This window comes from Lytechinus variegatus, chromosome 3, assembly GCF_018143015.1.
Source record: "Lytechinus variegatus isolate NC3 chromosome 3, Lvar_3.0, whole genome shotgun sequence".
Classification (NCBI taxonomy): Eukaryota; Metazoa; Echinodermata; class Echinoidea; order Temnopleuroida; family Toxopneustidae; genus Lytechinus; species Lytechinus variegatus.
The window spans coordinates 73,200,273-73,214,259 of record NC_054742.1 but is presented as its reverse complement, the minus strand read 5'-3'; the positions used below and the strand labels follow the sequence as shown (position 1 = coordinate 73,214,259).

Genomic DNA, 13,987 nt, shown 5'->3' with positions numbered 1-13,987 from the left:
CACCCCCCCCCCCTATCTCTCTCATGCTTTCCCTAAATAGTCGGAAGCATCAATACGTGCACATTTATTTATATATGTGCACGTATAAATCCATAAATTTTCAAACTTGGACATCGTTCCCAACAATAATTGCAGTTCTAGCAAGTCTCGTGATTACTTTTGGAATCATTCTTTTATTTGAGAATTTATTTCAAACATATCCATTCTAAACCATTCCTTTCCAGATTTACAAGTGTTCTGTCTTATGTTCTTCAGGTAAGACCTGCTCCACTTGGAACCAGATTGTCTCGTCGAACAAGTTGGATGCGTTATTACATTCTACTCACTATCTTTGCAGTTTGCCTGAGGAACAGCTTGAAACTCTCACTTCTCCATTGATGCTTGCAGTCCTGTTTCTTTGACATTAATCATACTTATTACCCATTCTCTCATTTCCTTTCCACCTCATCAAAATTGACAAGCAAAAAAAAAGTTCTCAATCAAGAAAAATATAAGGGGGAACCTCCCCCCCCCCCTTATCTCTTCCGCCGCCTATGTTTTTTTTGCACTAATGATAACCATTTTTTTTAATGCCTGCTGGCTGGTTCATATCTTTCTTTTTTTTTCTTTAGGACTCCCAAGGGAGAGAAAACTTCTCTTTTTTTGCATTCGCATCAGTACTGACTTCGCATCAGACACATGGGTGTGAAAACTCTGCCATTGATGCCTCTGGAGGACTATTGCAGTGGTCTTGGCCATTGCCTCTGATTCACCTCTTCTGCGATCTTCCTCTGATGCATTGGTTGCTCTTCATCCTCTGTTGTAGCTACAACTGCTCCCACTTTTACAACAGCTAGGCAATATACTTGATCTTCTGAATCCTTCCATCCTCACCCCAGTCACTTTGTCTTTATCTCCTCCTGCACCTCAACCCCACTTTATAGTTCCGTGTTTTTGTGGGGGTTATTGATATATGTTGTATATTATGTTATACATGTATAATGTTTGATATGTGTTTGTGGTTGATATGCATATTGTACTTGTTTGATCTACTTGTGTAATATTTGATGAATGTTTAGATATGGTTGATGTATGTTACATATGTGTGATGTATATTATATAATGTTATATTGGGTTTTATATGAGTGAGATGTTTATACACTTGGTCGATGTATATACACGTTTGATGTAGATATGGTTGATGTATGTTACACTATGCTATGTATATTACATATTTGATATATGTTTGTATTATGTTAGATGTTTATACACTTGGTCGATGTATATACATGTTTGATGTAGGCCTATACTGATGTAAGAATGTTAAGCCATGGCTGATGTATATTATGTATATTACATAATATTGTTGATATATGTTTGTATGTTAGATGTTTTTACACTTGGTCAATTCATTTACATGTTTGATCGAGGCCTATACTGATGTAGGAATGTTTTGATATGGTAGATGTATGTTACATATATATAATGTTTGCTTATGTTAGATGTCATGTTTCATGTAGGCCTATGTTGATGTACATGTTATAGGCCTTTTGTTGGTTATTGTATTACAGGTGTATATCTCTATGTTAAATGTTTATTACACTTGTTCCATGAAATATAAATGTTTGATGTATGTTAGTAATGGTTGGTGTATTTTACATATGTTAGATCTTGTTCATCACACATTTTTGGTGTATGCATTTTATGTATGTTAGATGTGGTTAATGTATTTTGTATACATGTATGTGTTAGATGTGGTTGTTGAATTTTATGTATATATGTATTTGATTTATGTTCTTGTTTGATGTTATATGTTTGACATATGTTAGTTATGGTAGTTGTATGTTAACCTGGTTTATTACTTGTTCGGTGTTTTATCATATCATTTATTATCTCGATATACTAATCCAAATTACCATTTGTATTTTGGGTTATTTTTTAATTTCTACTAACACGGAGTCTGGCTGCTACCTTCTCGTGGTGACTCTGTTATGTGCAAAGGTGTCACTGTTATTGGTAAAACCAAATTCTACAAGTATGATGATACACCAACCTGGTGGACTGTGATTTCACGGATGAGGATTAAATAATTTATGTTGGTGAAAGTTGGTCTGTTGGGCAGAAAACCTTGAAAAAATTTCAACATAAAGTATTTTTTGGAAAAAATCCGTGCACAGATTTTTCAAGAAATATATCTTTTATGAAGAAACCAAAATAAAAATGTGCTAGCAGGCGAAAATAATGCAGATGTAAATTAATAAACTGGTAACACCTTTGCACCACCAAAGCAGCATTTTTTAATGAAAATTTAATTTCAACTCCATTCCTATTCTCTTCTGTTACAGCCTAACTTTCTATGATTATCTCTCGCATCATTCTACAGATCTTGAACAAGCTAGGATTCAAAGCCTGATGAAGGGCCAATGTTAAAATGTTCCTTTTACCAGACGAGGGGTCTGAAATGAAGTTTTAGACTTGGTGCCACACCCCTCCCCATCTCTCTCCCTCCATTTTGATTAACCTACAGCCCAAAATGCACATGCGTCGGGTTTGAAGACGCCTCCAACACCGGCCTAGAGCCTGCAATGTTCACACATACACCTGAAGTAGAATGAAACCACTTTGAGATTCTTTATCCATGATGACTTTTGAAGTGACACGCATGCTTCATGTCAATATTGTTCGCTATTATACCTATTTCTAGTTCAGTGGTCAAGATTCTTTGTCCGGTTTGGCAATCAAATTAGTGAGCATATAAATATACATATGTCGAGCAGCCTTAAGGCCGGCCTCAGTCCACTTTTTGATGTATGTGTATCTTGGGCCTTGGTCTCTCTGCCTCTTCCTCCACCCCCCCCCCTATCTCTTACATTTAGCATCCCCACCCCTCTCATAATGAGAGATACAAATGAGGATTTGTAAACATGATAACTTGTGAAATTGTCATAAGCTATTTACCTTTAGAATACTGTATCTGAGTAAGCAAATAAACACGCAAATGATAATGACTATATATCAGAACAACCTGTAGACATAAATTATATATTTAATATTCTTTCTGTAGAGTTTGGAGCAGAAAATATTCGATATTCATGTTCAAATTGTACAAAGTGAAAGTCAGCTGATGAGGTTACATGTATAAACTTATGTATCATCATTTCTTGATTTAATATGGAACATTAAAATTCTGCAACACTCTTATACAGTATTCAATTATTTGATTAAAGTCAACTTATTGCATGGAACTGAGAATTCAAAAGAATAAATTCATATTCTATCATTTTCAATTAAATAAACATTTCTGATTTTTGGGGTAAATTTTACAACTTGATGAAAACGGTCAAAGAGCACCCATGGGCCACCTGTATAAATAAAATTAAACACTAGTAAATCAATAGACAGCCCCCGCCCCCACCCAACAATGATATACACTGTATGAATAGAATTATACACCATTAGCTCAAGATAACAAAATATCTACCCCTCAGACCCTCACCCCCCAAAAAAAAAAAAAAAAGAATAAAACTATAAATAAATGGGCATCATGGTCTAGCTGTTATGACTCTTATTTTAATCTGAGGACATGGATTCGATTCCAAGCCATGACATGTCTTTGTTCAGCAAGAAATTTACCCACATTGTGCTGCGTGCACGTAACGGCTGCTCTGGAAGTGTTAGGCACTATACAGTGAGTCCCAGCAAAAAGGGAACCCACATTTAGAGCTAGATACATGTATAACAATGGAATGAAAGAAGAATGAAATATCTTTTTCAATTCGACACCAAAAGTGAGTTCATGCATTGCAGAGTAAAAACAAAACAAATACTGAGACATGTCTAAAACGATTCGTGCCAAAACTTGCACATATGAATCTACATCCACTCCCATTTAGAGATTAGGGAAAGAAACTTAACAAAGAATACAAGATATGCTAATGAGCCATCCCTTTTTTACAAAAGATTCATGCATTCTTAATCTCAACCTTTTATTCTGTGCAACTTGATTTTGACACTTAATTTTCAAATTTTTCTAGTGGGACACACTGTATAGGCAAGTATAATTATAATTATTATTATGAGGCCCAATCAAGCACTTCAACATAAATTCGAAACATTACACACAGTTCTCTAAATTCTTACTTCTAGTTGACTGAAAGTAAAGTTGCGATCAACTGAAATTCTCTCTGGTACAAAGCCCCGAAGGTGCATGACATTTTTTTTGTTTCATAACTGGTTCCCGTTATAAACCTATCATTCCAAAGTCCACCCCAGGAAAAGTAATCTTATTGGAAAGAGTAAAATGAGAGGAACAAATTAAAAAAAGTTTCATCAAAATCGGTTATGAAATAAGCAAGGATGGGAGTTTGAAAACTCTTGTTGTACTTTCTATGGGCATCCTCAAATTGGCAAACGTGCTTCAAAATGGCTGATTTTGTGGACAACTCTCCATTTGTTTTGTACACAAATTTTCAGATTTTCCTCATTATCTTTCAAAGTGCATCTTGCCTCCTTCTGAGCACAACATATGTCAGGGGAAAATAAAATGAACTTAGACCATGTTGGAGGAATTAACATTGAAATCTTAACCTGCGGTTAAGTTTTTGAAATGTCATCATAACTTAGAAAATATATGGACCTAGTTCATGAAACTTGAACATAAGGTTAATCAAGTATCACTGAACATCCTGCATGAGTTTCACGTCACATGACCAAGGTCAAAGGTCATTTAGGGTCAATGAACTTTGGCCGAATTTGGGATATCTGTTGAATTCCCATCATAACTTTGAAAGTTTATGGATCTGATTCATGAAACTTGGACATAATAGTAATCAAGCATCACTGAATATTTTGTGCAAGTTTCAGGTCTCATGATTAAGGTCAAAGGTCATTTAGGGTCAATGAACTTTGGCCAAATCGGGGTATCTGTTGAATTACCATCATAACTTTGAAAGTTTATTAGTCTAGTTCATTAAACTTGGACATATGAGTAATCAAATATCACTGAACATCCTGTGCGCGTTTCAGGTCACATGACCAAGGTCAAAGGTCGATGAACTTTGGCCGAAGTGGGTGTATCAGTTGAATTACCATCAAAACTTTGAAAGTTTATGGATCTGATTCATGAAACTTGTACATAAGAGTAATCAAGTATCACTGAACATCCTGTGCGAGTTTCAGGTCACATGATCAAGGTCAAAGGTCATGTAAGGTCAATGAACTTTGGCCATGTTGGGGTTTTTTGTTGAATAACCATCATATCTCTGTAAGTTTATTGGTCTAGTTCATAAAAAGTGGACATAAGAGTAACCATGTATCACTGAACATCTTGTGCGAGTTAGAGTAGTATTCAAAGTCAGCACTGCTGCTATATTGAACCGCGTGATGCAGGTGAGACGGCCAGAGGCATTCCACTTGTTAAACAATGGACTCGCTTAAAAAGTAGCATACTTAACCAGGGCAACAGACATCAATTTGGTGGACTGTGACTAAAGCATGCATCAGTATTAGACAATTCTAAATATACGTGTTGAGTGTAATCTATACAGGAAATATGCATGAACCGTGGGTTCAACCAATGTTCTTGAAAATGAACTTTGTGAATTCGGGCCACATATTTCTTTGGAAATAACAATATATTTGAATGGTCTGGAGTTGGGTTTCATAGGTGTGACTACATTATCATATATTTGCAGGAAATTCTTCTTATAATCACGTCTATGATCCTAATAGTGCATTGTCTGATTTTCTTTTCTTTTTCTTCTTAGAGACACCATTGCATATATGTTTATCATGCCCTTGGTTCACTGATGAAGTGTTGAAGGCTTCATCATCTTCTACCTGCCTTCGTCTTTTCCCACTCTTCTTTACATCTTTCTTCTTAGTTTTAACCTCTTCATGATTTTCACCTTCTGATCTATCTTTCCTTCCTGATGAATAGTGTCCTTTTCTATTCTCTGATGAGTCACTGTTTTCAATATCTCTGTCCATCTCAACTTTCCTCTTTTCCTTCTTGGCTTTCTTCTTCCTCCTACGACTATTGGCATCAGCTCCCTCATTCGAGACAGGATTATTGTGAGTCTCGCCTTCTACTATCTCCACAGTCATTCTTAATTTGGATTTCTTTCCTTTCTTCGGTTTGTTCTTCGTCGAATGCGCAGAACATAAACCATCATTTTCCTTCAATCCAACTCCTGAAGAGCTAATGCTACTACTCGTCCCATCTTCATTGACAGCATTTACAGGAGTGTCCTCCAAAGACTCCAGATCTGTTCCTTTATGTTTCTTCCTCTTCTTCTTCTTGCATTGTATCTTCTCTACGTCATCCTCAACTCCCTCCATTTCTTCTTCTAGTCTATTCTTGACTCTGTCCATCAACCCATCCATTTCAATCTCCTCTTCATTCCTTCTCTTCTTTTTCCTTTTCTTCTTTGTGCAACTGCTTTCCTCTCTCTCCATCTCATCAGTGGTAGACTGTCCCTTTCTTTCCTTTTTGTTTACCTGGTTGCTATGGTAATTCTCCTGCTGTTCAATCCGCTGCAGCTTCCCTGACAGACGAAGGCCATGCCGTGCACCCCTATGAGAGAGAGAGAAAATTAAGTCAGAGAAGTTTGGTATTAGACTGGCGACAAAATAAATAGCAACCTTCCTTCCTTTTAGCCTAGAAAGAATTCTAAAGAGGTCTTGGGAGACTGATTAAAAGAAAATGAGGTTGCAATGTTGCTATATTTCCAAAATATATGTACAGCTTTCCCTGAGACTAGTCTCAAAACCTTATCAATTTTCAGTTACCAGGTTGCAATGCCCCAGTCATACACTACCTATTTGCCGATGTAGGCATTTTTCAAATTAGGCCATTGGCATTACATCACCATGTAAACATACAAATGTCTGTGGTACTCCGTATAAAGAGTTGTGTTTAATCTCAACTATGGAAATCCATCAGTAATACACCTGGGCTCCCTCTTACAAAGTGTTACGATTGATCCAATCAACCTCAAGTATATGGAAATCCATCAATGTCATATTTTTTCTCTAGGAAATTTGCACAAGGCCCTTTAAAAACAAAGAGAAGCATTCTGATTTGTGAAGAAAACAATGAATGCATAGCACATCTAGAAAATATTTTGAACAAACATGTATTTTAGATGTTGACATTGCTGGCTTTCTATAGTTGTGGTTGACTGGAACAATCATAACTCTGTAAGACGGGGTCCTGTAATACGGTTTTGTCTACTTTCCACAGGTGTGATCGATCAGATCAATCTCAAGTCTTTAGCATCATGACACCAGCTCCATGCCAGCTCTATGGAAAGCCAAACTTGACAATGTCGGTCTGTGAAGATCTAAGGTCTTTTTTCAAGCAAAGAAAATACACTGTCCCACATGTGCTTATGAATTCTACATTCGTCTCACTCACTTGTGTGCTGTACGACCTCCGCAAGCCTTGAAAAGCATCTCATCATTGCCTTCATATGTTTCTGGAGGTTTGTTGTCGTCACTCTCGTCACTGGAGGAGGTGGAGTCTATATCCTGAGAGATGGCCCCATCTGGATTAAGAGTTCCATGCTGAAAAAAAAAATAGAACAGGCCTTAAATTTTCTAGGGCATGGCCACTTTTGAAGGCACATTTCCATAGAATAACACAGAGGGAAATTAAAAGGACACAATATACAAGGCCAATAAGCGGGGGATTAATTTACGCCATGTAAAAAGGGAATGTTTTTGGATTAAGTTGACCTAAACTCTTCCTTTCTCTAAATTTCCCTCCCCCATTTCTTGCAGGCAGTCCTATCATCTTTCTTTCTCACTCACTCTCTCATCATTGCCTTAATTACATTAATGGAGGTATTAGACCGGTGTGTTGGCTTAGTTGGTAGAGTGTCCATCTCACAACCGGGAGGTCAGGGGTTCAAACCCAGGCCGCGTCAGACCAAGACGTTAAAAGATGGGAGTTGCTGCTACCCTGTTTGGCGTTCAACAATTAAAAGGATAGAGCCTTGTTGATCTGGCGCTGCACAACGGCTGCCGGGCCCACGATCAATTGGGCAAAACAAATTTTTGGAGTATTTCATTTTTTGTGTCTATTTCGAACAATAATAATATGGATCATTATCGTCACCATTCATTGGAAGATTCCAATCTCTTCATAACCCAACCAGGCCCCTGTTACATAAAAGTTACATTAATTTGCCATCCAATGTTAAATTAGAATCCTTTATTTTGATTGGCTGTTGATCAGTGTTACCATGGAAGTGACCATTGGATGGCAAAGTTACCATAATGGCAACTTTTATGCAACAGGGCCCAGGGGGGGGGGGCAAGTTCCCAATTTAATCTCATCCTACCTTGTATCATTTTCTTTTCTTTTTTTTCTTTCCATTTCCTTTTCTTAATTCTTTCTTTCCTCCATCTTTCTTCCATCTTTACTATTTGTTTACTTCATTTTCCTTTCTCTAATCAAAGCTTTTTTTATTGTTATAGAAAATACCAAAAGCATTCACACATACCTTCACAAATGCACCATAGAGAAGAGTTGGTTTCTTCTTGTTTTCATGTGTACTTCTCTTGTTGGAGATGAGAGTAGATTTGGTTCCCTTCTTCACCTGCACACCCTCCTACAAAATAAAAAAAATATCCTTTTTAAAAGTCATGATCACAAATTTTTAAGCCAGGAAACCTATTTTATATATTTATGTATTCAATCATCTTTTCCAAATGTGTTTTTAATATAAAACTTAACACAAAAAAGGTGATCTGCCACCCTGAACACTAACAATGTTGACATAAATGAATTTTGAGATTTTTCATCAGAGGTTTAAAGCACATCAGGCTTTAAAACATAACTTTTACATAACTTCTTCAAACAGATCTTCAACCTTATTTTTTTTTTTTTTTTTAAGCTTTCATCTATTTTTTTTACAGTCAATCAAGTCCTTGCGTGTATTATTGATCCGGATCAATGAAACCGGATCAATAATACACGCAAGGACTTGATTGACTGTAAAAAAAATAGATGAAAGCTTAAAAAAATAACAAAAAATAAGGTTTGAAGATCTGGGGCTCGTAACATAAAGCTTAGCAATGATCGTAGAATATTTTTCTATGATTGATTCAATTGACTACATTGTACAATCGTGAAAAACAAGTGTACGATCAATCAATAACCTTTGTGGTACGGAACCCTTGATTCACTGAAACACACTACGCTTTGCTATCTCAGCAAAACTTACAAAATCGTTCTGCAGCTCCTTGGACAGTATCCAAAGAGGTCAAGCTGGTTAGCCCTAGCTATATATCTTTATACATCAATATAATAACTTCTGAATTCATCTTTTAAAAGAAAAAGCCACCCCAACATAAAGTTGATTTGAATAAAAAGATAAAAATCCAACAAGCATAACATTGAAAATTTCATCAAAATCGGATGTAAAATAAGAAAGTTATGACATTTTAAAAGTTTTAACAGTTATATGCACATCCTGGCTGGTATACAAATGAAAAGACTATGACGTCATCCACTCACTATTTCTTTTGTATTTTATTATATGAAATTTGAAATATTCTATTTTCCTCATTCTCCTCATTGTCGAGTGATACGATTAATTCCTCCCTGAACATGTGGAATTAGCATTGTTTAATATTATATGGTTCAGTCAAGGTGGTCCTTATTGTCAAATCTATACAATATGAAATACTGTATAATTCAAACAATAAAAAACAAAAGAAATAGTAAGTGATGGACATCATCGACTGACTCACCTAGTTGTGCATATCACTGTTTTGTGAAAAATACGCAAAACTTTAAAATGTCATAACTTTCTTTATTTTATATTGGATTTCAATGAATTTTTCAACGCTATGCTAGTTTGATTTTTCTCTATTTATTCAAGTCAGCATTTTCCTTGAGTGGACTTGACCTTTAACAACATATTTTTACCATTTCTCGATTGATTTTTTTTAATAATTGCAATGGTTCAGCAGTCTATCAGTATTAAAGATAAGTACATGTAGTTATTACCTTATTACATTATTGAATATGAAGATTAGAAAAAATACTATTTATTTATCTATTTGTTTATTAATTCATTTCCACATAAAAAATATAATAAATGTTATGTCAATGAATATAATATCACATGAAGTGGGGGAGTCACTAAAAGCTAAACTGCTTGTCAGGAGAGACTCCTGTTAAAGGAAAACAAAAACAATGCTCTTTGTAATATGAATGGTAAAAAACCACTTCAATATGTACATGTACTTGGCCCACCAGAGGATCAATGTTTGAACCTTGTAGTCCAAATGCTGCGCAACAATTTCATCATTTCATGATGAAATCATGATGAAATCACAAGAATATTTACCTCTGTGTTTTCAACGTGGATGTTCTTGGCAGCTTGATTGAAGACGTGGTCCCACCAATGGAAAGAAAACTGCTCTCCAACATCATGACCAATCTGACAGAAAAAAAAAACACAATGCGTTAATAAACAATCTTGCATTTTGGTATAAATTTGTATCTGTTTATACTTACATTTTTAGCATCACAGAATAAAAGCTTATAAAAATAAAAGATTATTGGCAATTTATAAAAGTTCAAACTGCTTTAAAGAACTGACAACCAATTGTGCATCCTAACCAATGAAAATTTGCTTTGTAATTGTAAAAAAATAAATGCATCCTTAAAGAAGAAATTAGTGAAGATACAAAAAGCTCACATAAATATAAAACCAGTTGAAAACTTTAATTCAGAGAGCGGTTGGACTCGACTCACATAACTAGGGACAGTGATTTTCTGTTTCAAAACATTCAGTTCTTGGGTTTCTTGCTTCATTGACAATCAAAAGCCTTCTTACGGATCCAGACAATATGTCAGCAATATCGGTAATTTCCAGATTAAACATTTATGTATGAATGGTTTGAATGATTACATCCATTTTCAAGGTGGATTTAAATTTGGGTGTAGGAGAGTTCTTTACATATGGATGGGTTGGTATTCCAGAGTGAAGGGGCAATATGGGCAAATAGCAGAAATGCAACCAAAAATCATTATCATTTGTTCAAAACCCTTCGTGTTTACTTGTCAAGCTAATTTAAACAGGCACCCCGTTAAAATCTCGTTCTCAGGACCCTGACCACTAGGGTCCAGGGGGCCGTTTCATAAAGCTGTTCATAAGTTAAGAGCGACTTTAAGAACGACTGGTGATCCTTTCTTACGCGCTAAACCATCGCCAATGAATATACCATTTGCCACAAGAAGGGATCACCAGTCGTTCTTAAAGTCGCTCTTAACTTACGAACAGCTTTATGAAACACCCACCAGGTCCATCTAAGACCAATGCTCAGTCCTGGCCTGTTACCATGGCAAAGTTACAAAATCTGTAACTCAGTTTATGAAACAGGCCTCTGGGAGAAGATAACAAATAATAAACTTACTCCTGCTTTATCAAACTTCAGCTTTGGCTTGATTGCATCTGAGATTCCTGTCTCTGTTCGTCCAAGTCCTTTACCTAAATAAAAACCGATATATTTCTTATTAAAAAAAGGAGATTCATACTATTCTTTCATTTTTTATTTTCATTACAAAATTTCAACATAGCATTTCCATTCAGCAAAAACTATTTTTCAAGATCTGCGCCTCAAATTTAAATTTTACACACAACATCCATAAAATCATGACTACTAGTGTTTGATTACTATTGCAATGAACAGATTTTACAGCAGAATTTTTTTCCATGAACTTATAAATTACATTGTTCAGAGATGCCAAGTTTAAAAAAATGTTATGTGAGATTTTCATGACTCGGCGTCTCTGCGCGCGCAGCCAGTACTTACACTTGTAAGTTTCGAAAAGGCGCGCGCAAGATAAATGTATGGGCTTCATCATGATATCGATCCATACTACAAAACCATGTGATGCACGCACGCGATTCATAGTATCACGTACTAGCTGTGCGCTGACTGCACTCACGATTCATCTCACATGCCGGGGTAGACGCGATGACGTGCGAAGGCGGTCAGCCAGTGCACATAATCTAGCGAATAATGCTACTTTTTCTTTCAATTTTTCTGTTGGGTCCCGATGTGTGAGAAAAATGGATGCCACGCGTGAGATCGTGAGACGGACCCTAGAGAAAAAAGAGAATATAAGAGAAATATTGCCAACCTTATTTCACCACACAGGGAGAAGTAACAGAGAACAAGGTTTTCATAAAAGATGTTCATAGAATGAGTGCCATTTTCCCACCATTCTTGCCAGCTCCATTGAGACATATCTTTTGATTTTATATCCCTCTCTTGCTAAACATGTTTAATACACTAGTATTTCAGGATATTTTGTACTTCCTCACATGTTCTTGTTTCCTTCTGTTTCCCGCTTTTCTTCCATTTTCCCTATTTATGTTCTTTCTTTCTTTCCCTTTTCATTTTCCCTTTCTTTTAATTTTTCCCCTTTCCCTTTCCCAATTTCCTTCTCTTTTTTTCTTTCCCTTCCCCTTTCTCTCTTTCTCCCTTTTATTTCTTTCATTTTCCCAGTGAAATCCGCCAGGGGGAGGACAACTTGCCCCCCCCCCGTTGCGCCACGGGTGAAATCAAGTTGGAGTGCGAGGTTAGTATCTAATCTCGCCTTTGTGTGAATGGCCCAATGATAGCTCAGCTCCACGACCTCTTCGGCGGCGGAGCTCCCCGAGTTAACCCTACATAAAAGCACACGAGTGGGTCCGATATGAGAAAAAAATGAAAAACATCTAACGTTAGATCTAAATTGCTATGGTTTAAGAATGGAATTCTTGTTAAAAGTATGAAATAAACATACCCTTTTCCCAGCCATATTTCTCCAGATGATTCCTAGCAAAAGAATCCCCTGACATTGTTCAAAAACTCAGCTCAGTTCCCAAGAAAAAAATGACAGTCTCACGTGTATCCAAGATGTATACCGGTATCGAATTAGTCTTGATATGATCAGACGCGGCTAGCTTTGAATTCCTGTTTTGGTATCAAAGTTAAAGGCCCGGGGGGGCCACTTCCATTCACGAGTGGATACCATGCGCGACCATGGGGTCTCGAAAAGCACCCTAAACACGTAATTTCCATATTCTGTAAATGCACCCCTTAACAAGTATTTGCGTGTGAAACCTTACCCTTAACAAGTTATTGGAAATAAAACGAAACTCTTGGCAAATATTCCCTGAAATGAACCCCTAAACAAGTACAAGAATGTTTTATTGTTACGGGTCCTTCGGTCGTCGGCTTTACCTTATTTGGTTTAGTACGACCCCACCTTCTGCACCTCGCGCAAATAGGACTCTAAACACGTAGTGTTGGGGCAAAAATGACATCCTTTATAAGACATTTTAGTTTTGTTTTATCATCTCCGCAAATTCGACCCTAAACACGTAATTTTCCTAGCGAAATAGATACCCTTTTTTCATTATTTTTGTGTTTTTGACACCCTTATCACGTTACGTACGTAACGTGCCCTATCGTGAAAAGGACATCCTTTTTACGTGTTTTTTTGGTCGCGCATGGTATCCACTCGTCAATGTAAGTGGCCCCCCGACAACAGTGGTGGTTACACTCAGATCAGCGCAATTGTTAACGAAATCACCGTTGTAAATTTTGTGCAAAACTGTTTCACAACTTTTGAGGTTATCAATCAACCTTGAATGCTAGAATAGATGATTGGCTGAGAATTTGAGATCAATTAAGGGGCGGGGCAGGGAGATTTTTTTTTTACATTTCCATTGATGCAGATAGAACTGATGAGAGAGATTGGTAGAGCGGATGAATCATGATGGACATGGAGGATGTGGCCCATGTATTAAAGGGGACGTTCACCCTGACAAAAAGTTTATTGTAGGCCTGAAAATAAGAAATTCAATAATAAAAAATTCAACAAAGAATTAAAAAGTTATTAGAATTTTAGTTACTAGTATTTGATTTGTGAATTGTGACGTCATAGGCGAGCAGCAGGGATTCCCCCATAGCGAATGATAAAAAAATCAATACCATA

General features: G+C 36.5%; 1 protein-coding gene across 1 annotated transcript; it reads right to left on the bottom strand.

Annotated features, from left to right (window-relative positions):
* Positions 1-5,565: 5,565 nt before the first annotated feature.
* LOC121411897 (G patch domain-containing protein 4-like) lies at positions 5,566-12,943 on the bottom strand. The gene is made up of 6 exons (XM_041604785.1): positions 12,791-12,943; positions 11,413-11,486; positions 10,341-10,433; positions 8,487-8,594; positions 7,397-7,545; positions 5,566-6,553 (listed from the first exon to the last, which is right to left on the bottom strand). Exons 1-6 carry the CDS (start codon positions 12,843-12,845, stop codon positions 5,695-5,697), a joined length of 1,338 nt encoding a protein of 445 aa, XP_041460719.1. The 5' UTR covers positions 12,846-12,943; the 3' UTR covers positions 5,566-5,694.
* Positions 12,944-13,987: the final 1,044 nt, after the last annotated feature.